At 33.0% G+C, this 27,926-nt stretch overlaps 1 protein-coding gene across 2 annotated transcripts in view; it reads left to right on the top strand.

Annotated features, from left to right (window-relative positions):
* The window catches only part of LOC140432558 (dynein regulatory complex protein 1-like), a 49,169-nt gene that overhangs the window by 2,046 nt on the left and 19,197 nt on the right, over positions 1-27,926 (top strand). For both annotated transcript variants that reach the window (XM_072520522.1, XM_072520521.1), the window contains exons 2-5: positions 1,640-1,803; positions 1,861-2,254; positions 9,414-10,028; positions 24,042-24,392. In XM_072520522.1, coding sequence (XP_072376623.1) covers positions 1,640-1,803; positions 1,861-2,254; positions 9,414-10,028; positions 24,042-24,392 — 1,524 coding nt within the window. The remainder of the gene's footprint in view (positions 1-1,639; positions 1,804-1,860; positions 2,255-9,413; positions 10,029-24,041; positions 24,393-27,926) is intronic.

The following is a 27,926-nucleotide window of genomic DNA, read 5'->3' as shown; positions in this document are numbered from 1 at the left end:
GGACCTATTTTTGCAGCCACGAAGTGTTGACCTTCGCGTTCGAATGACATATTGCTGTATCTTTTCAGTTGTGCTGTATGAAGTGGACACGTGGTCTAAGTGAGGCTATGCTTAAATGCTTGAAAGCCTGTAAGATGTGGGTATACAGACGACTACTAAGAATAGGCCGGAAAAAATATGAACTTTAGGGAAAGATTCAAGCTAAACGTGGTCCTGGTAGAAGAACATCATGGCTAAAAAATCTAAGACAATGGTTGAAAAGTCGACTACATTATTATTGAGAGCTACATAAATAAAGTCACCATAGCAAATATGGTAGCCAACATGATATCCAACATCGATAGCAGTAGTGGAACTTGAAGAAGAAGACAAAACCCAAATAAAGATAGTAAATAATTTAACAAAACCAATCTTTGTAACTTGTAACTTTGTAATCTGTTTCGAGTTGCCGTAAACAAAAGTATTATTGCTAATATGATCGCCAACGTTCGATAATCGGACAGGGTACTGAAAGAAAAAAAGAGTCCCTGTAATCCTCTGTTGGATCCTGGCTGCTCTAATATTAGTCGCCATTTTGTTCGGTTTCTGACAATATGTTGCCATCTTCTGATCTCTAGAATTCGTAATTCGCGGTCGGCCTCTGCTTCTTCTTTCTATAGGTGTTTCTGTCATTAACTTTTTAGCAATCATGTTGTCAGGCATTCGTATTATACGTCGCTGTGTTTTAATGAACGTTACGACAACTGGTTCATTAAATAATTGGTCTAATTCAAAATTAAATCTTTTGCGCAACTTCCCTTGATCTGAGCATCTGTCTTATTGAATGAATCTGGTCAATTGTTGGTTCTTCTGGAGTAAATCCGGTCTGGTATTTTCTAACTATGCCAAGTGTGTAAACTTGTAACCATTTTTGTAAGCCTTTGTAAATTCAACCCATCGGTTCAAGATTGAGGCCGTATCACTTACGATATTTAATTCTTCATTTTTACACCTCCTTATTCTTAGTTTCGAGTTTCGTTTTGATTTCTTACCCATTTTATGTTTTCTAAATGTAACATGTAACATTAATTCTATTTTGTTTCATATGTTTATCCTTCTTTAGGTTTGATTATCTTCCTCTGATTTTTCCTTTTCTTTCCTTTTATAAGAAAGCGGTCACTATCTATGTTTGGACCTCGGTAGCTTCTGACATCCATGAGATTGAAAGAATGCCTTGCATCTATTAGGATGTGACCTCTCTGGTTAACGGTTTCGTTGTTAGGTAATTTCCATGTTCCTTTGTGTATTATTATATATTTATATATGTATAAATTAAAACACTGAATATATAAATAAATGGCGAAAGGAGCACAATTCGTCAAACCTTCCGTGCATGAATTGGTATCAAATAGACTGTTAAAAGTCTATTGATTATACAAATAACCTAAAGTTGTGGACTTTATATTTTTAACATAATATTCATACAAGAATCAGCAAAATTTTAACATCATCTATAGCGGATTTTTTTAGGTTTATTGTAGAATATTGTCTTTCAGTAGTCGGTAGATACCGTTATTATAGAACAGCAAAATTATAATTTTGATTATATTGGACTAATGGGATTTTTTCTAGACACACTTCAAATAATTATTTTTTTAAGTATCGCTGAAAAGCCATTGTTTGACGACGAATATCAAGTGTTACATAAACAAAAACAAAAAAGCGACCAATATTTAGAAAGACGTTGTAAAGTATCAGAAGCCGGTTTGAGTCACAGAAAACACATTACTTTGAAACGAGAGTTAGATAAAAGGATAGAATCTGGTAAGTTTACAGCTTGTATATCGTTTTCTATTATTTTTATTGTACATTTTTCATTAGATAGCAGTAAGAAACAATTGATCAAGGAATTGGAAGAGGAAGCACGACAGGCGCAAAATAAATTTGAAGAAATCGCCGTTAAGTGGTCTCTTGTGAAAAAATTTAAGGATCCGTATAACATACAGGAAATCATAAACGCCCAAAAAGAGAAATGTGATGACGTAATAAGACAAAAAGACGCTATCATTGCTACTTTAAAAAATAAAATCAAGGGATTAGAAATAGAATATAGTAAAGAACAACTAAAGCAAGCAGAAGATGTTAACGACTTAAGTCAAAGAATAAGGAAACAATTAGATTTAATGAGAAATGCTTATAAAAAACAGATTAAGATTATATCTCGTACTGTTACCGGATTGAAAAAAAGATTCGTTCAAGCGAAAAATTACAAATGGTAAATATTATTCTTATTAGTATTATTATTCACTTTTGCACTATCTCAGACCTAGACTAGACAAATTTACGTTTTCCGAATAAAAAATGCGTCACCAAAAACAAAACAATTTTTTTTTATTTAAATTAACACGCATGTGACATCTACATATAATAGTCATTAGCACGAGTTAGGTTTTACATGGCAATATCATATAAATTACAAAATAATATAGTTAACATTTAACATAAAAAGAATATAATAAAAACATGTAACATAATATTTATATTTTGTTGAGCAGTTGACTTTTCTCGAGGAATTCGATAACCTTGATGATTTGGTTTGTGCTATTTAGGACCTCTTTGAAGATAGTACGACAGATAATATCGAGCTCTTGGCGAATTTTGGCATAAAAAGGGCATTGGATAAGTATACGTCTGATTCGTAGGTGCTGACATTTTGGTTGTGGAGATGATGTCATCAGGTAGCCATGAGTTAGACGGGTATATCCTATACGCAATCTCCGTGTGATTGCCATATTTTTTCGAGATAAACTGGGATAGGTAAGTAGGTTCAATGAGGGTTTAATTTCATGCAGCGTTGAAGTAACTTTATTCCAGTGAATCTGCCAGGTGGATAGATTCTTCAGTCTAGCTTTGAGATCGTTGCAAATTTGTATATTGATAATGGTGTCCGTGGATGATGCGGCTTTTTTGATAAGGCAATCAGCTTTTTCGTTACCACTAATACCGACATGTGATGATACCCATATCAGAGTGACAGTTGTATTTTGGTTTATAAGAAGCTGATGTGTGTCATGAATATCTTGGACAATAGGATGGCTGGTGGATATAGCATTAATGAAGTGTATAAAGGAAAGTGAATCAGAGCATATAACTTTGTGTTTGTGGATATTTTTGGGCACATTTGAAAGCATTTGAGATAGCTAGTAGTTCACCAGTGTGGATACTACACCAAGAAGAAATTTTAGAGAGTTCGATAGGCTGTTGTACAGTGATTACAGAATATCCAACACTACTTTCAGGCTTTGACGCGTCAGTGTAAAGAACTATGTTATATTTATTTTTGTTTATAATTTCTAGAAAGAGAATTCTTAATGTACTAATACTGGTATCTTCCTTGTTAAATTTGGTGAGGGAAATATCATGATGTGGGAGAATGTTGGTCCAATAGGGATTATTGGAGAATGGTAGAGTTCTGGTTTTAGACAAATTTTTATCTTATAGACTCTTATAGACTATCTCTTTCAGACAAATTAATCTTTTAGTAACGTCTGTAGAAGACTAGGAATAGGATGTATAAATAAGTTACATGGATGTTTGTTATGGGATTGGTGTGAGGATGTAATTAAATGATATACTGGTTTGGACGGATTGGAAGAAATTGTAGCATCATAGGAGAGAAAAGGTTTTCTCGCCTAAGCCATAGAGGAGGTTCATTAGCTCCACAATAAAGACTTTCTGCCGGACTAGAACGAAATGTTTCAAGACAAAGACGAATAGATATGTTGTGTACTGTATTTAGTGAATTTAAGATTGATTTAGTTCCAGACATATAGACGAAACATCCATAGTCGAGCTTGGAGCGGATTAGTGATCTGTAAACTTTCAATAACGTAGTTTCTTCTGCGCCCCAATGATAATGTGAGAGTGTTTTGATTATATTTAACCTTTTTATGCAAACTCCTTTAAGTTCCTGTATGTGTTCTTTCCAGGTAAATCTTGAATCAAATATCAGCCCCAATATTTTGCAATTATCAACAACCGGTAATTTGAAGTTGTTGATATTGGTTTCAGGATTAATAGAACTCATTCTTCTCCTAAATTTAATAACTTTCGATTTAGAGTGTGAGATGGTAATTCCTGGAGAAGCTACTTTGTTTTGTAGGTCATTTAATTCCAATTGTAGAATTTTACTACTAGTTGCGTTGGATTTATCATGACAGTACATTATTAGGTCATCGGCATATAATACGTATTTGATTGGTGGAGCTATATTTTTACTTAACTTGCTAATCGAAAGAATGAATAATAATATGTTTAAAACTGAACCTTGAGGAACTCCATCATGTTGGATGTGTGGAGAAGAAAGGAAGTTATTGACAGAAACCCTGAACGATCTAGATGTTAGAAAGTTCTTGATAAATGCGTATATGTTGCCATTAAGGTTACATTCAGAAAGTTTGTTAAGGATTGCGTTTCTAGAGATGGTATCAAATGCGCCTTCTATATCAAAGATATGTAGTTGCTATCAAATCTTGCTTGCAAATTAATTGCGTTGGATATATGGGTTTGGAGTAGTACCAGATGATCTCTTGTGGAGTGCTGTCTTTGGTAGCCAGAAAATTCCTTTGGAATAATCTTGTGTTTTTCAAAATACCATAAAAGACGTTTGTTGATCATTTTTTCCATTAGCTTACACATAATGCATGTGAGGGAGATGGGTCTGTAAGACTGTGGAAAGATTGTTGGCTGATTTGGCTTGAGTGTTGGTATAACAATAGATTCAAAACAAATTGAATACTTTCATTTTTGCGAATAAAATTTAAAACACGTCGATTAATTCCATAGCGGAACATTTTCCATCAGATTCTCAACTGTCATTTCTACCTCCCAAACCATCCGAAACGATTACTATTGTGTAGCACTATAGTTCTAGGTGGGTAAATCTTACTTCTAAAGCAATGTCTGATACATATGTTCTTAAAATAAACTTGGTTTTTTCCGATAAACCTACAAATTTCATTAATGGGGAGGGTTTTTTAGCCATGGATTGAGTTAATCAAAAGGTTTTTGGTATTCTGCTGTCAACTTAAATTTTACATTCTATCTCTATAGTCTATTTAGTGATGCGGCTCTTTCAGCAAAGTGATTTATGTGTTTTTTGTAATGATTTGCAAATACTATGAATATTCTTGCTTCCTTTCGTTCTTTGGTGTAGGATGCTGTTTCAATGCGATTATCTTCTCAGAATCTGATGCGATTACCATACTTTCAGATATATCTCTCTCAAACTTGCGACTTCGATTATCTACTGTCCTTTTTTACTTGTCAGCGTAGTGATTTTTTATAAGATACTCTAATAAGTCACTTATTATATGACTATTTGACTGTATCTGAATTATTATTATTTTTTAAGCCCTTCTCTCTATTCGGATTACCGAATCTAGGCCTCTCCCTAATTCTCGCCATTCATCTCTGTTGTTTGTAAGACGTTTCCACATTGGCCCTGCAGTTCTTTTAATATCGTTGCTCCAGCACATTTGCGTTCTTCCTCGTGGTTTTTTGGCTTCATATGGCCGCCAGTTCCCGATTTCTTTATTCCATCGGCCATTCTTAAGACGTTCGTTATGTCCAGCCCATTTACATTTCAGTTTAGCTTCCTGTTCGACAGCATCTTTTATTTTTGTTCTATTACGAATGTCTTGATTGGTTTTATGGTCTTTGAGTGAGATACCCAGCATCTTTCGTTCCATAACTCTCTGAGTTTTTCTGATCTTCTCCATGCATATTTTAGCGAATGTCCAGGTTTGAGCTCCATATGTAAATACAGGTAGGACACAGGAATTAAACACTTTGGTTCGCAGTCTTTGAGGTATATTTTTATTTTTAAGTACGTATGAGAGTCTTCCGAATGCTGCCCATCCCATTTTTACATGTCTGCTTATTTCGGTAGTCTGATTTTCTTTGCTTGCCTTGACATTTTGATCCAGATATTTATATTTATCTACGTGTTCTATCTCTGTCCCTTGGATGTTTATCATAGGTTTATCATCTTTATTTGACATTAGTTTAGTTTTGCTGAAATTAATTTTCGGCCCTTTTTTTAGGGATTCTGCGTGTAGCTCCTCAATCATCATATTCAGTGCTTTCCACTTGTCGGCTATTAGTACTACATCATCTGCGTAACTAAAATGGTTCAAGTATCTTCCGTTAATACGGATTCCCTTATTTTCCCAGTCCATTGACTTAAAGATATCTTCTAGAGCAGCTGTAAATAATTTTGGAGAGATTGTGTCTCCTTGTCTTACGCTTCAGTTAATTTTTACTGGTCTTGTTTCGATTCTGATACCCAACGTCACTATCATTTCAGGTTATTCGTAAATATTATGTAGTAATATTCTGTACCTGGACTCGATCCGGTTGTTGACTAATGTTTCTTCTATTGCCCACAGTTCTTCGATATCAAAAGCTTTTTTATAATCTATAAAAGCCAGACATAATGGGAGATTATATTTGTTAGGCTTTTCTATTGGGATTTTCAAAGTGTATAGATGGTCACAGGTGCTGTATCCTTTTCTAAATCCGGCTTGTTCTACTGGTTGATATCTATCAAATTTAATTGTTAACCTGTTTGTAATAATTTTTGTAAGGGTTTTGGAAAGTTGTGAAAGAAGGGAAATTATTGGTCGATAATTTTTCAGGTCTGTGGTGTCAGCAGTTGCCTTCGAATAGACATTTATTAAATAGTATTTTTAAATATACGATGGCTTCTTCTCCGCCTTGCTTTAGCATTTCTTCTAGGATTCCATCGCTTCCAGGAGGTTTATTTCTTTTTATTTCTTTTACTGCTCTTTCTATTTCTTCGTGGCTTATTTCGGGCATCACTTCTGAGTTGACATTTGTTATCTGCCTTTTTAAGTTCTGCTTTGAGGATAGGGATCTTTTCTGGAATGACACAGATCGGCGTAGAACTTTTCAATTGCGTTTGCTATATCACATTTACTTTTTTCTAGTTGTCCTTGTTCATTTTTAATGGTTATTATGTTTTTCTTTCCTAGATTCGGTTTAATGCATTTGAGACTTGGGTTTTTCATTATGACTTGTTCTATACGGTCTTCTTGATGTTTTTTAATGTCCTCTTTTATCTGGTTTCTTATTACTTGATTAAGTTCCTTAAATTCTGCAATGTCTCTTTTGTTTTGTCTCAGAAGATCTTTTCTTTGTTTCAGCATGTTTTGCGATTCTACACTTATTTTGAATTTTCGTTTTCTGTTAGCGGTTGCCACTTCTGAGCTTGCATTTAATAGTTTTTTTTATGACTTCATTGATTTCATTTAAGCTAAGTTTATCTAGATTTAATACTTTCGCGGGTTTTAACTTGCTTTTATATTGTTCTGTATTAGATTTTAGTTTATCTATGTCTATATTCCAAGTTTTTCTAAATTTATTTCTATTTTTATTATGTCTCATCTCTAATTTGGCTCTAACCATTCGGTGATTGCTACTTACTGACGCCGTATTTATTACTGTTACGTCCTGTATGATATCTGTTTCGTTACACAGTGTATAATCTATTTCGTTCCGAGTTTTTCCATCTTTGGATAGCCACGTCCACTTTCTTTGAGGTTTTTTCTTATAGAATGTGTTCATTGCATAGTATTTGTGGCCTTGTAGGAGTTATCCAAGGTTTCTCCTCTCTCATTTCTAACTCCAGAGCCGAATTGTCCTATAGAGCGTTTCACGTTAAGAAAATAACATTAGGCTTATGGAGATCAGTGTTGCCAAAACTCTCAGGCATGCGGTTTACTAGATTGTCTATATATTTTTCGAATTTCCATTGTCAATTAACATTTAACTGTAAAGTCAGAATAACAACTGAAGCTGAAGAACCACAAAGCCTTATTATCATTATAATATAGAGAACGACATAAAATCGCTGACATACGCACACCGTATTATTTTAAGTTGCAATTAGTAATTAGATATACGCATTCCAAGCGGCCCGTTTATTTGCTTTTAAATTTTTAATAGCCGGCAAAGTGCATGATTTAACTAAGCAATATTTTCTACTGATTTATATGATTCATGGTATATGATATTCTTACCGAAAAACAAATAAACTGTCGTTACTATAATTAAAATAAGATAAAATAAAATTATCTTTTGTAAATACTATTTATTTAATTAAAATCATTTTCCCTACTTTTCATCTCTTGTTTCGAGTGGACACTTTTGGTCAATTACGTTAAAAAACAATTATTTAATTCATGTCTGTGAAAACGAAAATACAAATTATACAACCCTGAATCGGGTTTGTGTTCATCGTGGCATCGCTGCGCTTCTATCGTCCATAAGAAATACATGGCCCTATCTCCGCAATGTTATTTTCTTAACGTGGAACGCTGTATATATAGTTTTCGGTTTTTTCGGTATACGCTTCGGTATACGCTAAGTCATTGTCCGCTTAGTGCTGAAGTCTCCTGTTATCATCGTATACGTGCTGTGATAATTCGTGCTACTTTCTGCAATTTTCTCATAAAATTCGTCTATCTCTTCATCGGGATGTGCTACGGTTGAAGCGTATACTTGAATATTTTCAGGGAGATGTTGTCTTTTACATCATTGCAATTCTTTCAGATATTCCTACGAATTGCTCTACTTTATGTGCAGATTTCTAGGAAATTAGAAATCCTCTCTAGGCTTTGTTCTTCTCGCCCTTTGTAATATAGGACGTTACCGGACTCCAGTGTTGTTATCCACTCTTCCCCTTTTCTTTTTACCTCTGCTAGACCAATTATGTCCCATTTTAAGTCATTGATGTCTTCTTCGAGTTCATAGACTTTTTTATTTTTGCTTAAGGACCTTATATTTAGAGTTGCAATGCTCAATCGCCTGGTTTTTAGCGATTTCTTGCTTCCCCCAGATTCCATGAAGCTGTCCTTTTTTCCAAAGAAGTGGGATTTGCCATTACTGTATGGTCTACCCACCTGGGGACCCATTCCTTTTGTTTTAGATATCGCCATATTCCTGTTAGGAGGTTTTTTAGCCTTAAAACACCACGCTGAGAGAAAATTGAGTTTTAATCGTGATGTGTATTGTCCGTCTCCAAAGATCTCTGTCTCTGGTCATTTATTTTAACGCATGCATAGGTCTTTTGAATATCCTTGTAATTTGATCGATCCATCTTGTTGGAGATCTTTCTCGTAATCTTCGGCCTTCTACCTTTTCTTGAAGTATTTCTATATTTTCTGTGTCAGCTCTCATAATACGTCCAAAGTATTTTAATAATTAGATATTCTACTATACTACTATAGCATGAAAACTTTAAAAAATTTATAAAGTGCCATTTATTGATGGTTTGTTTGACTTCAATTCCAATATGATAGGAATGTTGAAAATATATTTTTTTCTCAATTTATTTATAATTGTTTTGCTAGGGCGGACCTGCATAAAAATATGTGCGATGTAGAAGCTCCCCAATCAGAAGAACAATTCCGTGCATTAGAAGATTTTCAAGAGAAAATGATGAGTATACGCGAAGACTTTGAAGAGAATTTCAGAACTCGTAAATTTGAACTCCTTGGTATAATTGATGCTGCCCGTCAAGAGATGGAGCACATTAAAGTTGCAACCTTATATAATAGCGAGAAATTAGACTATAATTACCAAATACTAGCAAGAAGGGAAGACGAGAATATTTTACTAAAAGGTCAACAAAAGCGAAGAATAAATAAACTGCAAGATGTTATAACTGATATGAGACACAAATTATCTTTATACAAGGAAACGACAAATAATAACATTAAAAAAACCACCGAAATGATTAGTAAAACACATCAACGAATTTTGGAGATTGAAGAAAGGGCTGATTACATTGCTAAAGTTAACGAAAAAAATTTTAATAAGCTCTGGGAAATAAATAAAAAAGATTGTCAGCAAGTTCTAAAGAAAATAATGGATATTGATAAAGTTCTGCATGAACAACAGATGGCCAAGAAATGGGTCCAGCCAGAACAAATTTTTTTAGACTATAGTTCCATGAGTAGTTTTAGGTAAAAAGTTCTTATATTTTTTAATTTTATATTTTTACACACGCATACACATATACCCTTATATCTAACGTTATCTAATTTTATATGAAACATAAATTACTAGTCGAGGAAACGAAGGTTTCTCGACTAGAAATAAGTAGTGGATAGTCCAAGGTTCAAAATATATATGATGTCGAAAGGCGCTTTCACCATGGGGGCAGTTTCCACTGCCTTCATGGGGAAAATTTTTTATTTTATTTTGACTGCAAAAATTGGTAGAAAAGTTAACTCTAAGCAAAAAATGTTCTATACATTTTTTTGATAAAATTAATAGTTTTCGATTTATTTGCTATTGAAAGTGTTAGTTTATATAAAAAAACTCAATGTTTTACTATTTTAATGGGAATAAACCAAAATTGAAGGTTAAAGTAGGTTTATTTTATTGACGTTTCAATTTTCACTTCGGAAGTCGTTCTCAAAATATAAACATTTAGAAAATTTATTATTGTTTGTATTTTCACAATTGAAATGTTAATAAAATAAACTTACTTGAACCTTCAATTGTGGCGTATTGCCATTAAAATAGTAATTACTTTAAAATGCCACAAGAAAATAGCTTCAAATCAATGTTTTTATTCAGTTTGCTGCTAATAACTCCAAAATTATTTGTTTCATCAAAAAACTGTAATTAACAAAAACGTACCTTTTGAAAAAATAAACAAAATTGTTTTTTGTTTTTAAATTTTTTTTATATAATTATACTTTATTATAGGTTGGCTCTTCTTGGTCGAATGCTAAATTTTGGAGTTAAAGTTAAATGATGGGAAAACTACACATTTTTCGAAAACTAATTTAAAGTATTTAAAAGACCTATTTAAAAAAAAGTTACAAAAATTGAGTGACCCCCTAATTACCATCCTAATTAAAATTAGTCGTTGGCCTTGTTCAGTATTCTTTATTTCTGTATTATTAATACATTTTGGAAGTTTTGCCAACTTAGAATGAATAGTTAGAAAAAAAATGGCGTTAAAGGCGAGTAACAAATTTGTGTAATTTGGTAAAAATGCCCTTTTCTTCAAAATAGAAAGGTTAGCATTAGAGATACGTAAAAAATATTTATACACAGGGGTGCAAAATTAACCAGACACTCTTGTTGGTGTTTAGATCAAAACTTGTTTAATTTTTTTGAATTGTATTTTATGACTTATTAGCCATAACGTTTTTTTCTTGTTTAAACCTGTTTAGATTTTTTGTGCTAACAACAACACTTTTACACCTACGATTTGTTATTAATGTGAAATGGTGACTTAGTATTAATTTAAGTTTATTGTGGTACTGTACTTGATTATAAGTTCGGCTGTAGCTTTTTATATTGTCTTCTGTTTAAAACTTGCATTAAAAGAATTATGACATCAGGAGTAGCACAAGCTGTTGCTTTACAGGATGTTGGGCGGAGCACATCGCTACATTGTTACATCGCAAGTGCTTTAGAAATTTCTCGAAGTACAGTGTTTGATGCAACACAAAGATTTCGGAAAATAGGATAATATACCAGAAGTCCAGGTCAAGGTAGACTAAGAACCACAAGTTAGGTTAAATATCGCTTTCTTAGGTTGCAAGCGTTACGCGATCGTACATGATGAGCACCAGTACTTGTTTAACGATTAAATGATGTCCATAGAATCACAGCTTTTGTTTATACTGTTCGAAGAAGCTTAAATGAATATGGATTAAGGTCCAGAATGACTGTCACGGGACCTCTATTAACAGCAGATCATCGGAGGCAACGTTTACACTTCGCTTCTTCTTCTTCAGATGCAAATCCACTAATAGATGTTAGCGATCACATTTTCCATTAATTCTCTATTTCTTGCAATATGTATCAGAGATTGTATGTCGTTAATCCCTGTCCATTGCCTTATGTTTCGGAGCCAGGACATTTTCTTGCGTCCCATTCCTCTCTTGCCTTCAATTTTACCCTCGATTATAAGTTGGAGGAACTGGTATTTTTCATTTCGCATGATGTGACCTAGATACGCCGTTTTCCTTTTCTTGATGGTTTCGAAAAGTTGGCGTTCTTGGTTTATTCTTTTAAGGACATCTATATTTGTGATTTTCGCTGTCCATGGTATTTTTTTTTACACTTCGCTGGTGAACATTTTAATTGGGATGTTGACGATTGGTGTGCTGTCATCAGATGAGCGCCCTAGGATATGGAGAAGGGCTGGTGAGTGTTATCAACAATGTTGTTTTACTCCGATAGTTCAATTTGGTGGAGGTGGTATAATGGTGTGGACAGGAATTTGCTTAGAGGCTAATACAGAACTTATCACAGTTCAAGGCGGCAATTTGAACGCTCAACGGCATATTCAGCAATGTTTGGAAGATCATGTAGTGCCATTTACTCCATTTGTTGGAGAAAATTTTCGTCTGATGCCAGATAATGCTCGTCCGCACCTCACAAGAATAACACAGGATTACTTGGATGAACTTGGGATTCGTTTATTATCATGGCCCTCAAGGAGTGAAGAATTAAATCCAATAGAGATAAATCCAATAAATCCATCGGATATTCTGGGACGACGTATTCGACGTAACTATGGTGAGTTTGAAACAAAGAATGATTTGGAGCAAGCAGTTCGTGACGAAAGGGAGCAAATCCCTCAAGCAGACTTTGCTGCCTTAATCGGAAGTATGCCTGATCAAATGAGAGCCATAATTATTAGGGCTCGTGGAGGTACTATTCTTTACTAAATATCGTTTTCCATAAAAAATGTTTATATTTAAAAAATTTCTTTAAAGATTTTCAAATTTTTTGAATTGTTTATTATTTTTTCTGTGCAACTGTCTTGTTATAATAGTATAAAGTTGTAATAAATTTGACTTTTAAATTTTGTTTATCATTAAATACTTAATTGGTAACATCTTATTAAACTTTTTTAAATGCCAGTTTTTAGAAAAAATCGGAGTGTCCGGTTAATTTTGCACCATAGTGTATATAAAATTATAGCCATTTTAATTCCCAAGAATTTTGTTTGCAAAAATTCTTTGTACGGTAAAATTAAGTGAGATATTGACAATTAAAACTTTTTAAATCTTTTTTGAAACTGAGGGTTTTAAAATAATTATGTATAATTAGCCTTGTAGCTCTTATAAAAACTTACAAAATGCCTTTGTACAGAACTTTGTAAGGTAAAAAATAAAAATTATGGTTAAAAAACCAATAAATTTTTTTGAAAAAAATGGAGAAATCCAATTGGAAGCCGAGTGATCTAAGTTAGGTGTCTTTTTTGTATTCTGTACCTTAGAAACTTACATATATATATACACCCGGTATTTAGGCGGCACACGCCCTTCCGGTAGGGATCTATGGAGGAGTATCACCAAGCCGCAAGCCCTTATCTCTTGCCGTACTGCTCCACCATAGGCCGATCAGATACCAGCATACAGAAACAGTTAGAAACTTACATACACGCTCAAATTCATTCATACAGGTCCAGCAGTTGCTTGAAAACTACAATATTCAGCCATCTGACTTGGGTGGTTTTCAAAAGATGGATCGATGTGTCCATTAAAATTTAAAGAATCAGCCTGCTCCTGAAGAACTTTTAAAAACGATATTTTGTCACTGCAAGAAAGGTTGCGGTGCCTCATGTAGCTGCAGAAAATTGGGGTTATTTTGTAACCCAACTTGCTGTGGTTGTTCTGGTGATAATTGCAGTAATACTACTCCAATCATAGAAGATGACGAAGAAGGTGGTGTAAAAAGCGACACGAACGGCGAAAATAAAGTTTGAAATTTTGAATAATATAATACCTATGTGAGATTTGATTTATAAAAAATATTATATGAATTACAAATATTTATATGTGAAATTGTATTATTATAATTGTAAATATATATATTAAAGGGCTGTATTAATATTATGTTTTAATTGTCATTACGTAACTCACACCAAATTTAGTTATCTTAAGATTTTTTTATACATTTTGACCATGAGGGGCTACTTTTAAGCCTTAAATATGAATTTTCAAAGGGTTGAAATATTTAAAAATTATACTTAGAGCACCAAAAAATCTTTATGCAACTCATCTTAACCAAATTTCTCGGTTTATAAACTTTTTTGTAGAGTTCGGAATAAGGGGTAGTTTTCAACCTTAAGAAAATAAATTTTGAAGCATTGAAATACTTTTTAAAGGGTTGAAATAATCAACAAATATAGTTAGAGTATCAAACAATCATTATTTAATTCATCTAAATCAAATGTCACTCTTTAGCTTATTTTTTTTTATAGAGTTTGGCAATAAAGGATAGTTTTCATGCTTAAAAAATAAAAAGCGTCTGTCGGCACAATATAAATTTTGAAGTAGAGGGTAAGATGAACATAATCTTAAATTTTTATGCAAATCGAAATTCTTTTTCGTAAAAATTGTGTTGTCCCATTTTAAGAATCGTTTCCTGGACTATACTGCAAGAGTCATATTTTTAAACATTAAGTAATATCATCAGCAGATGTGGCAATTTTAGTCCCACTATTGTCAAACACAAAATCAGCTTGATAAATATAATGCATCATGCCATACTTTATCAAATATCTAAGATACACTAAAGAAGATTCTTGAGCTCTTTCCTACACTTTAAAATAATACGGTTTAAGTCAACTTGCTTTAATAAAATATTGATATTAAGAAAGATACAGGGTATTAAAGTTATTATTATATACATCATATTTACAGTGTGTTTTCATCACCTTCAGAATCTTAACTGTTATCCTCAATGTTAATTATTACAGGTTCGTTCAATTAATTTGTAAGTATGTTCTAGCCGCTTTGCCCAAGCGACATCGTTACATTTTTGAATTGCTTCCTTCCACATACTTAAAACATGTTCATCTCTCTATCCATCTCTGCCAATATATGTATTATAGTATAAGTCTTGTCATCTGCCCATACTAATTCAATAGTATTAAAATATGGTTGATATGATGGCAATTTAATCACTTCGTGTTCATGTTCTATTCATCTACAATATATATATATATATATATATATATATATATATATATATATATATATATATATATATATATATATACCACGATTTTATATTTGATGTGTGTGTTATTAATGTTGAGTGTCTATGCTTTTATAAATAATCTCAACGACTAGTAAGTTGCACTGAAGATTTGTGATATTTTATAAATATTTACACTTTTTCTTATTACAGTGTCTTGAAAAAGGAATAAAACCATTCCGAAAGCTAGACAAAAAGTCATAAGAGTGTTTCATTAACATCCCGGCCAATTTTCTGACTGCAACCCTAATAAACTGTGTTGTTTGTTTATATTGACAGTCACTAATATCCAGTAATTCTTGTATATATATATATATATATATATATATATATATATATATATATATATATACAGATTGAACGAATTTAAAACGGAACATACAATTTAATATATGTCTGTTTGAACTGCATTTGAAATAGTGGACCAATATAAAACTTGGACAAAAATAAATCCATACCCGGTGATAGACATTGTATAAAATATCGTTCAACTATCTGTCTCCTTTAAAGGAAAGAGGAGCTTGCCTAATAGTCGGAGAGATAGAGCCGAAATTTTGAACTGATCAGTAATAAGACATTTCTCTATTGGAATATATTCATTGTAACTGGGTTAAGACTTTGCCTTATAGGCGGACGCCCCTCGTGGTACAGGGGGTGGCTATACAGGGATGAAGTAATTTTTTTCGGAAAAATTAACGATCGATAATATGGCTGAAAATTGGCCCAGAGTAAGATCTTGGTATAACTAGACGGAATCCCAAAGGGCGGACGCGAGAGTGGATACACAAGGGGTGGCGGACAGGGGTAAAATTGCAATTTTTTGGGGAAAAATTAACGATAAGTAATATGTCCGCCATTTTCATGGCTCATTATTTAGCCCCTAAAAACTCTAAATCGAAAAGAGCGGACAGCTGGGTTGGTACAGAGAGCCATAAAACGGGATCAAATGTACCACTTGCCTGCGCATTTTAGGTCTCGGTAACAATTTTCAAACTGATTTTATTATGATATTTTTATACCGATTGATTTGAAAATTTGTATGCTCACTTCTGTTACTATTCTAAAAAGCGAGTTTTCCTCAAAATTTTCCAAAAACATTTCCGTAAATGAAAATTTTTTGAGGTAAAATCTAATTTGTAGAATCCTTTCGATTTTCTGTCAGTTATACCATGATTTTTTTCCAAAAATTTTCAAACGATTTTTCTGATAAGAAAAAGAATTTAGAAAAACTTTTCTAAAACATTTGATAAAACTCTACGTCATCGTCTGAATCTTTTATAGAATATTTTGTAGTTTTAAAATGATATTATGATAATGTTTTTTTTTTAAACTTAAGTCATATTTACTTTACAAATCACATTTTTTTCTTAAATATACCTCTGGGCAAATTTTCAGCCATAATATCGATCGTTAATTTTTCCCAAAAAATGACAACTTCATCCCTGTATAGCCACCCCCTGTACCAAGAGGGGCGTCCGCCTGTAAGGCAAAGTCTTAACCCAGTTACAATGAATATATTCCAATAGAGAAATGTCATATTACTGATCAGTTCAAAACTTCGGCTCTATCTCTTGGACTATAAGGAAGCGATAAGTGGTTTGACAGCATAATAACTGCTTGTGTAGTCTAGTTTTTTCCGTGATTCTAGGCAACCTATTTGGGTGGAGTTTTGACTTATTCTTGAAAGAATTTAGAATCCAGCAGCCCGCTGAAGTATTGGATTTTTATAATATAATTATTTGACAACCTTTTGTTGGCCAACCACCTAGAGCGGAGTTGAGCCGAAATACATTGATTTCGTATGTTCCGTTTTAAATTCGTTCAATCTGTGTATATATATATATATATATATATATATATATATATATCATCATTTAACCCGGATCTATCCACTGCTGGATGTAGGTCTCCCTCAGTCTTTTCTATATATATATATATATATATATATATATATATATATATATATATATATATACATATATATTTATATATTTGTCGATTCATCTGAACCAATTGTAACAATTCTGGTTTTAACTGATGTTCATCACATTTAATATTGTATTTTTTCAACCAATCTATAATGTCTGATTTTAACCATTTAGCAGAAGGTTGTTTATTCACGATTTCATTATGGTAGGGTGCGTTGTCCATGTCAATCAAAGATGGGTGTTCTAAATTAGGCAGTAATTGTGTACTTATCCATTTAGTAAATATTGTACTATTCATTTCACCGTGATAATCTGCAATCAAGGATTTAGAACAAAATAACAAACTGGCTTCTGAAATAAAACCTTTTGCTGAACCGGCATGAACCACAATAAATCATTTTTTATCCTAACCGGTTTACGTACACTTCTGCTGTTGTCATACTGCCACATCATTTTATTTCCCCTAAAAAAAACCACCTTTCCTCTAAAAAAAACCTTCTCGTGGATATGTTTTATTTCTGTTTTCCATGTATTGACGTAAGAAACACGCTCGTTGTGCTGCGATATGAGTTCTTTTAATAAAAGCTCTTTGTTGAAAAACCAACTAATTTTTTACTACTTCAAGTTAATTTAACTCCGCCTCTGTAGTTTTAAATATCAAATATTATCTATTAGTAAAAAGACCAGAATATCGTCAGCATATTTGACACCTCTTCAGCCCGCACACCCTTCGCCCCTTTGCCCCCTCTAGTCGCTTTAAGTATTTTCAAGTTGTTAAGTCGATCAAGACGTTGCTCTCTCCCTCTCTCTCTCTTACCTGTGCCACACAATTGTTCTTACAAGAGCATAGTCAAATTTAGTTTAGTATTGTAAAGTGTATACAAAAAATATATTGTGGAAGTTAATAAACCGCTAATAAAAAGTTTTAAGTGTATAATTTTCACCCCCACAAGAGGAAATAAACGAATTAGCTACCAAACGATTAAATCCTGTAACAAAACTAGACAGGTCACTACGAGGGTTTGGTGCGCTGCTGGAAATGAGACGAAATAACCCATCAATTCCCTACACTCTTCATTGATCACCTTTTTTAAATTTCAAGCCTAAATCTTTTAATATTCTACTAAAGGATGCTTTATTTGTAAAAACAATTTCTTTAGACTGGAGCTCATCGAACAATGATCATGATCAATGCTTCACGGGTTACATGTTTATCTAAAAAGTTATTTATTTTAATTTACTACTGATTACTGGGAAAGATTCACAAAAGGACTAGAGATGGATTTCTATGGACAACAGAAACAAATATGGCGCTTCATAAGACAACAAAGGAGCGAAATGAAAGAACTAGTTGAAATAGAACACATACAAGAGGATACATGGGTGGCCTTCCTGACAGAAATGTTTAAAAAACAAAACGAAGAACCTTTACCAGAAACGCCAAATATAATAACTGAGGAAAAGACCGAAATCTCCCAAAATGATGTGAAAGAAGGAATAAACAAATTAAAAAACAAAGTAACCAGGAGAAGATCAAATACAAAATGAACTCTTAAAATATGGAGGTGATCACCTTGTACAACAACTGCAACTTCTTATTAATAAAATAATCACCACGAACAGAATACCAGATTAATGGAGGAGAGCGATCATGGTGATATTCTTCAAGAAAGAAGATAAGAAAGACCCCAATACTTATTGAGAAATAAATCTATTAAATACAACACTCAAATTGACAACAAGAATAATAGCGACAAAAATAAACGAACGAATATCTCTGCAAGAGGAACAGCGAGGATTTCGGACAGGAAGATCATGCATGGATGCAGTTTTTGTAATAAGACAAATAAAAGAAAAGTCGCTGAAATACAACAAACCAGCATATATGTGTCTGATAGATTTGAAGAAAGCGTTTGATAGAGTGAGAATTCGGGACGCGATACATTTATTATATGAAAAGGGAATATCACTGGATTTAGTAAAAACCATTGAGAATATATATATATATATATATATATATATATATATATATATATATATATAAAGATAACATAGCTATGGTAAGATGTAAAGGAAAACTATCGCAACCTATCAAATATGAAACTGGCATTAGACAAGGAGATTCACTGAGCCCATTAATATTTAATCTGATAATGAATGAAATCATAAAGAAAGTTAAAAGAAGAAGAGGATATAGAATGGGAGAAAAGGAAATAAGGATAATATGCTATGCCGACGACGCCATAATAACAATCGAAAATGAAGATGACCTACAAAGATTAATTAAAGAATTCGAAGATACGGCGCTCATATAGAACATGGAGATCTCAACAGAGAAAACTAAAACAGTAGTGATATAAGCGGAACCGAGACGATGTAAACTAGTCGTAAATAACAAAATAATAGAACAAGTCATGGAAACTGAATACTTGGGAATAAAACTGTCTAGCTACGGAAAAGTGGAAGAAGAAGTACAAAAACAAGTGAACATGGCAAACAGAGCAGCAGGATGTATCAACAACACAATCTGGAGAAACAAATACCTTACAACGGAAACGAAAACCAGGATATATAAATCAACAATACGACCGATAATGACGTACACAGCGGAAACAAGAGCAGATACGGCGAAAACACAAAGACTACTGGAAACAACAGAAATGAAAGTCTTACGGAAAATAACAAACCAAACTCTAAGAGATAGAGTAAGAAGTGAGGAAATACGAGCGAGATGTGGTATAGAGGAAATAAACGCGTGGACCAAAAGAAGAAAAGTGGAATGGAATCAACACATCGAAAGAATGACAGAAAATAGAATAGTACGAATATCAAGAGACAAATCGCCAAATGGAAGAAGATCATTGGGACGACCCAGGAAAAGATGGCCAGACAACGTCAATTGAGGCTAAAAACCAAAGCAAAACAGGCATTAAGCCTATTTATAAAGTAGGAAGAAGAAGAAGAATTTATTACTATAACATGTTAAGTCCTACTCGTAATTCTCAACAGAAAGTTCGTTTACTTACTATCTTGGTACATATTATATATTGTATTTCGAATTGCCATTTTATTGCCCTCAGGTATATCAGTAGCTTTCGTTTTTAAATGAGTTCTGTTTTTTCCTGGAGAAGATAAAACAGGATTTTTTTACTTTTATATATTGTATAATGTTTTTCCAGTCAATGTAAGTGCAGCTGTTCCCTTCTAAAACAAAGTTAAAATATTATCAATATTTAAAAAAAAAAAAACCAAAAATAAAAAGTTCCTAATTATAAATTTATTCGTTATGTATAAAGTTGGAAAATAAGTTATATGAATAAAATATATGCTTGTCATTATTATAGTTTTATAATAGGGCACATTTGAAAATTGCACTTTTTATACTTCTTAAACAGATCACAATGGTTCCAACGGTACCCATTTCTTTTTCCTAATTCAAAAGTACTCGAATAAAATTTAAAACGTGTTCTTGTGCTTGTGAGGTAAGAGCTTTTCTAGGCATAATCTAAAAAAATTTAATAAAATATTTACTTTTTGTTATTTCTTTCATCTTTACCAAAACGTAAACAAAACCATTCCTTAAAACTGTGTGAATTAGGTTAACTCTGTATGTAAATTAATGGCAAAATAAAATACACTTATTTCAAACTTGAATATAAAATTAGTTGTAAAAACAACTGTTTGTGTAATATAAATAACTTCTAAATGCAAAAACAGGACAGAAAAGAGTAAAAAATCCAACAAACTGACAGCCACAAGTAAACAAACCAGAATCATTACAAATTGTACTTAAAATCTGAAAACGTCCCAAGTTGGGATGGCGGTTTTTGACAAAACACCAGTTTTCGGTTATACCAGTATTTTTTGCTTACGGTTTAAGGTTATACCGGCGGTTATAACCGGCCAAAAAAACGGTTTTTCCAAAAACCGGTTTTTGGTTTTTTTAATCCAATAGTTACAATTTTGCACTTTCAGTTTGCTTCTGTATTTATAAAATAAAATAAAATTTGAATTATAGTTTTGTTTGGAACAATTACCTGAGAATAATAATTATGATTGGGATCAAAAATAATACCTAACCTAATCCTAATCACCGTAAAAACCTAATAATCGGTTTTTACTTTAAAAATAAAAAACCGGTTATAACCGGGACAAAAGAACAACCGATAAAACGTGTTTTTTTCCCTATCTCTCTTCGATGTACTGAGTCTAGAGCGTTTATAAAAATAGCAAGTGTGTTTACTTAACCCTACAGCAGGCGCGCCGACTACCGTTTCATAACCGGGAGCGCTGTGTATTTTGTACACAAAACACATTTTAGTTGATTTTACCAAATTTAGTGCGTTTTAACTAAATCACAACCACGATTTACAAAAATAGTTTATTGTTACATAAAATAATAAACATAAAACATGTACCTACGGGTTACTTTACTCGATTTCTTCTGATTGCTGCCGTTCATTGCTCTTACATTTTACGCAGGTAATTGCGGTTTCTGAATGCATTTTACATACAAATATTCTACATAGCCCACATCTAACTGTTGTGCTGGAATTTTTTGAGCCTGGACATATTGCAAAACGTCCACGTTTTCTAGAGCTTTGCACTTCTGTTCTAGTAGGTTCTTCACATGATTTATATTTCATTAGAAAACCTTGAATATCCTGAGGAAGATATCGCATTGTCGCTCTTTCTGAAAGATGTACTTTCATTAAACTCAAGCTTAAATTCTTTAGAAAAATTTGGCGACATATTTTGGGATTTGTTTAATTGGCACAAAACAACACCTGCGCGTTGATACCCGCCATATCCATTAGAGAAAAAAATATAATTAGTGGCCATCTTCTGGTTATTCTTTTTACAGAATATGATGCACACATTTGGTCAATATTATCCACACCGCCTTTTGTGGCATTATAATCTAGAATAATTTCTGGTTTTTAAGTTTCGACGTCTACGGTGGCAGTGTCATGCATCGTGGATAAAAGTATGATCGACTTACTTTTTTTGGGAACAAATGAAACCAAAGTGACATTTTTCTGGAATCCAAAGAGTGACGTTCCCACTTCTTTTTGTTTTTGGGGTAAAAATTCAATAGGTATTTCTCTTTTGTTTTTTCTCAAAGTGCCAATTGTAGTTATTTTATTTTCCAAAAGGGAAATAGCTAAAGGATAACTGGTATACCAATTATCGGTTGTCAAATTGCGATTTGAACCTTTTATATAATCAATTAGCCTATCTACAATATCACTATGAGAGTTTGATACAGCATAAGGCCCCTCTGGTTGCCGTCCACAATAAACCTCTAAATTTCCAACAAAGTAAGTTTGTGCATCGCCCAAAATGAACAGCTTGATACCGTATTTTGCCGGTTTATTTGGTAAATACTGGATGAAACTACAACGTCCTCTGAATCCCTCTAGTTTTTCGTCTATTGTAACAAATTCACCAAGAATATAGGAATTTTTACAGTTACTAACAAATGCGTCCAATATTTTTCTAATTGGTGCAAGTTTGTCATATATTTTCCGTTCATGTCTTGTGGTTTTGTCATCAAAGCGCATTAAACGTAACAAAAATAAAAATCTTTTGTAACTCATTACAGCTCTAAGAATTTCTATACCTGTTCCATCAGATGTCCAAAGTTCAAGTGCGATAGTATGGTTAGCCTTTTTAGTACCTAGGAGGTAAAGCACTCCCAGTAACGCCATTATTTCACTTTTTGAAGTATGTTTCATATCTCGTTCTCTTTTATATTGAACAGATTCTTTTTTACTATCAATGTACAAATTAGTAAATTGCACGATGTTCTCTAATATATCAGAATCTATAATTTGTTCAAAAGCTGAAAGTTCTGAGGTCACTTTTGAAGCCACTGTCTTTGGTCCTGGAAGTATTTTGATAATATTTTTCTTTTTAATTTTTGATTGCGACGACAGCAGAGTCTTACGCCATGCAGTTTTTTTTATCTTTACCTTGAAAATATTCGAAAGCAGTCGTACTTACTGCAGTATTATCCTCGAAGAAACTGGCTCTGTCGTGGTCATTCTGTTCTTGTTCAGATTCAGAATTGTGGTCATCATGGTGTATTATTTCTTCATCTGTCTCAGATTCATCGGAATATTCTATTTCACTAGTTTCTGTTTCTGGGTCTTCATTAAGAATTTTATATAACTCAGCCTCAGTTAAAAACTTCTTTCTAGCCCTGCAAAAATAAAAAAAAGTAACACACAAATAATATAACAATGCAACTAAATTCTTACATGATATTCTCTCAGCGTAGACGTTATATTCCTTCTCAATTATGTTACAATATCCTGTTCAACCTAAAATAAAGTAAAACTAAAGTTAATTTGACTTTAATTTCGAATTATGTACAACTTTTTATTAAGTAAAATAATTAATGGATAAAATACTTACACTAGAAGGCGCGCCGTGTATTATGTACACAAAACCGTCACACTCTCGTATTTCTAAGAATTATCACAAAACTCAGCTGCAACAAAAAATATTACTCAACTATTCGAACGACAGATCTCTACTGAACGAATAGACGAGACGATATCGCCAGATTGACGACACTTCTATTTTTAGACGACTTTTTCTATTGGACGTGTACAAAATACACGGGCGCGCCCGCTCGAGGGTTAATACCATGCGCTAGATGGTTTGTCTTTAGTTTCATGCATGGACGTTTTATATTAATATCAATATTTTATTAAAGCAAGTTGACCTAAATCCTAGTATTTTAAAGTGTAGAATCTACTGTTTCTTTTGGTACAATTATTTAAGGACCACCCTGAAGATATTCTATAACTTGTCTAGTTTTATTGGATATTGTTCGTTGCCTGTCGAGTATTATCAAAAACAAATATTAATAATAAATCTAATGTTTTTCTGCTTATTTGTAGTTTAACCAGTAATCAATCAACAGGTTTTACTAGTGTTAGATATTTCAGTGATTTTTAAATACCTGCATGTTCTTAAATTAAGAATAAACATAACAATGTAATTATGATCTCCTATTTTTAGACGGGCACAGATATTGCTAAATGAAAAACCTCCTACGGATTCTGAAACAAAAACTCTTGACGAAAGTCTAGTAGATTTTAATTTGGCACCCACTTCCTTTTATAAAAATCTACTGAAGAAAATTCTTGATGTACTGTCTGATAAAGGAGGTTTTCTAACCGAAAGTAGACTTAAATCGCTGATAACTGAGTACAAAGTTGATCAAAGACATTTGGTTAGATTAGATCATATATTTGATTCTTTAGACTTAAATACCTCGCATAGATCACTTGAAGTCATTCCGTTCTTTTTGCCGTATTGTTATTGCTTGTTTTGTGCTCATCTAAATACGCCAGAAGTTTCACTAGCGGGGTAAGTAAACTTCATTATACTCTTCAAACCTACAATTGAACCACCAGTTAGAAGGGAATAAATCCAATAAGTAGATTTTCGGGAAATCAATAAAAACTGTGTATTCGTTCTATTTAATTTTTTCTTGTTTAATAATGACATCTACTATAAAGTTTAGTTTATAAAAGTTAATTTGGATTGGTGAAAAACCATCCAGTGATTTTCGTTATCTAGAAAAACGATAAAGAAAATCTTGGATTTATTCCTTTCTTACAACTTTTATTTTTTTGACATAAATAAAGACACAAAATTGTATGAAAAAGCTTATTTTATTTAAAGTAATTTATAAAAATCAAACAAATACAAAAAAATAATTTCCATAAACTACCCTTCTTCCTCAATATTATCTAATGCAGTAGTTGGCCATGTAAGGATGTTTTGGTAAAATTCTTTTTTATCTTGTGGAGTATATGGAATTATTTTCCGAACGTCTTCTATCTTTTTCTCATTTATTGGTATTTTTTCCCTGCATGCTCTGGTAGTAAGCAATGAAAGGATGACCCCATTTTTTGAAGTAGAAACCTCTGTTTCAGAAAACCATCTACTTGTTCTGAAACTGTTACGTAGTCGTTATGGGAAGAAGAATACCCTAAATATCTATATTTGGATATCATAAATGTAGACTTTTGTCCACCGACTTACAAGTTTTTTTGTAATAAAATTTTTTATTAAAAATCCTTTATAAAAGGTATATAATTAGAAAACCCAATCGGACTATATCACAAAACGTTTTCGGCATCCATATTCCATCATCAGTGCACTAGGTATACATGTATTGAGCCACTAAATATGTGGGTAAAAACCACATGTGGGTATATAGCCAACTACAGGAACTTAGATTCCTTGTGGATTTTTTTGTAATAATTTTTCATATATTTTGGCAGTAGAGATCATTAGATTGTATTCCTCTGGTACGTAAATCCTATTGTTTCTCCTGATAGTCTTTTTGCTGTTTCGAAATTTCGATCACACTGTAAAAACAAACGTCCACTTACAGGAAAGTACTGGTAAACTTTATGAGCATGAACCGTATCAAACGCCACTAAACACGTGAAATTCGTTTATAGCAGGATCTATATTCTAGATTGTCTTCCAAATTAGGCTACATACATCATTAGGTCCTCTTTTAGCTTCTCCTTCATGGTACGTGTAAAAATCTGCACAATTTGTTTTCAAATCGTAGACAAAAAACACGTAAAGCCTTAAGCGTAAAGCCTAAAGTCCTGAGATAGAACATTTCCTGTACTGATATTTTTGGAAGCGGAAGGTTGGGCATGTAGTCGAAAACAATAGCTTTGTTATTTTCCTTTTCTTGACGTAATCTTAACACTTCTTACTGTTTCAGGTAAAACTTTTTAGCTGTACTCAGATGTACCATCTTTTCTGTAACTGCTACACGCTTGGCGTTTTCATTCAGAGTTGAACAAACGTCAACCCGTGGTTTTCCAAATCTGTAGCCATGGTTATCATTATAGTATTTTCTAAAAAATCGTATTGAACGATGTTGGCATAAATCAACTCTTGCAGAATTTATTTGGATAAAATAACGAAAAGTATTGTCAGGCCTTTTGCGATTTTCATTTTTGGATCGTCTTCGAATAACTTTCGAGCAGTTTATGAGGCTCATAAGAAAAGTATCCTGTTCATTTTTTGGACGAACACTGTACACAGCTTGTAGAATCGTTTGCTTTTCTTCTAAACCAAACTTCTGTGTGCACCGTTTTTTACATGTACACAAGAGTATTTGATTTTGCCGGTACAATACGCCCTGAAGTTGAACAAGTATAAGTTTCACTGTGTAAACGATGTAATTTTTGTACCTCGTGTTTGTATAAATGTTTATTTCGTACACCTCGTTTTTTCTTCCGTGGCGTCGCCAAATCGCATAAAATATTTATATTACTGCCCTCACTGCTATAACTATCACTAGTACTAGGCATTTTTCTGTTAAAAATATCAACAAACGAAACAAAAACGAGACTTACGTAGATGTCAACAGCAACTGAATTGTATTTTTATCACCACCAGTTTCAGCATGTCGCCGTAGGCCGCCAAATAACACTTGACAAACAGATTCAACCATACATTTTGAAGAAAGAAATAATTCCGTGATTTATTTCCTTCTTAAAACTGTCGCACATTTTGTGTTGGAATATCTCCGTAACTTATACGGTGTTTATTCCCTACTTAGCGAAAGATTTCTGCGGATGAGCGGTCGAACCATCTCCTCAGGTCTTTCAGCCACGAGTTCTGGCGTCTTCCTACTGATCTTTTGCGCTGTACTTTTCCTTCCTTCCTTTCCTTCCTTCCAGTATAACTTAAAGTAATACATATCTTTCGCCTCTCAACACATGACCCAAGTATTGCATTTTTCTCTTTTTGATTATTCTTAGTAATTCTTTTTGTTTACACATACCACGAAGTACCTCAAAATTAGTAACTCTTTGTACCCATGGAATTCTTAACATTCCTCTGTATATGTACATCTCAAAGGCATCTATTCTTTTACTTATTTCAGAGTCCGTTGTCCAACTTTCACAGCTATACTGTAAGACAGGAAAAACGTAACATCTGATCATTCGGATTCTAAGCTGTAGACTAAGGTCTGATCTTGTAAAAAGTGTTTTCATGCTCATGAATGTTTTCCTTGCTTGTTCGATTCTTGATAGGTTTTCTTTTTTTGGATTACACTGACTATTAATATTTGCTCCCAAATATTTTATGGAATTTACCTGTTCTATTATTTGACCCTTGGCGTACGTACCTGTACGTTTATTGGTGTCTTTGAAAATACTAAAGTTTTAATTTTGGAAACGTTTAGATGTAAACCGAACATTTCGCTGTGGTGAACTACCGCATTTATTATATTTTGTAGTTCTTGTGCGTTGCTTGCTATTAAGACGGTATCATCAGCATATCTGATGTTGTCTATGCTGATTCCGTTAATCTTAATTCCGCCTTGGACCTCGTCTAATGCTTCTCTGAATATAGATTCCGAATACAAATTAAACAGTAGCAGTGATAAGACGCATCCTTGTCTCACTCCTCGTCGGATTTGTATGTCTTCGGATGTTGTGTGCTCCATTTCAATTGTTGCCGTTCGGTGCCAGTATAGTTCTGAGATAATTCGCAAGTCTTGTTCGTCAACTCCAGTTGTTCTCAGTATTTCGATCATCTTTTGATAGTTAACGCAGTCAAATGCTTTTCAATAGTCAATAAAACATGCATATACATCTACATTTATGTCTCTGCATTGTTGCTTTAACACATTTAAAGCAAAAAGAGCCTCTCGTGTTCCCAGTCCGTTTCGAAATCCGAATTGAGTGTCACTCATCTGGAACTCGCACTTCTTGTAAATTCGTGTATGGATGATCAGCGTATTTTATTTAAAAAATAAATAAATGAAATAAAATTTTTATTCAAAAATTAATTATTATTAATTGAATTAAACATATTTGTAGGCACTTTTTGTCTGGCAACCTACTATCAATGTAT

The sequence above is a fragment of the Diabrotica undecimpunctata genome, chromosome 1, assembly GCF_040954645.1.
Source record: "Diabrotica undecimpunctata isolate CICGRU chromosome 1, icDiaUnde3, whole genome shotgun sequence".
Taxonomy (NCBI): Eukaryota; Metazoa; Arthropoda; class Insecta; order Coleoptera; family Chrysomelidae; genus Diabrotica; species Diabrotica undecimpunctata.
The sequence above is the reverse complement of the archived record's forward strand: the minus strand, read 5'-3'. Positions and strand labels throughout refer to the sequence as shown.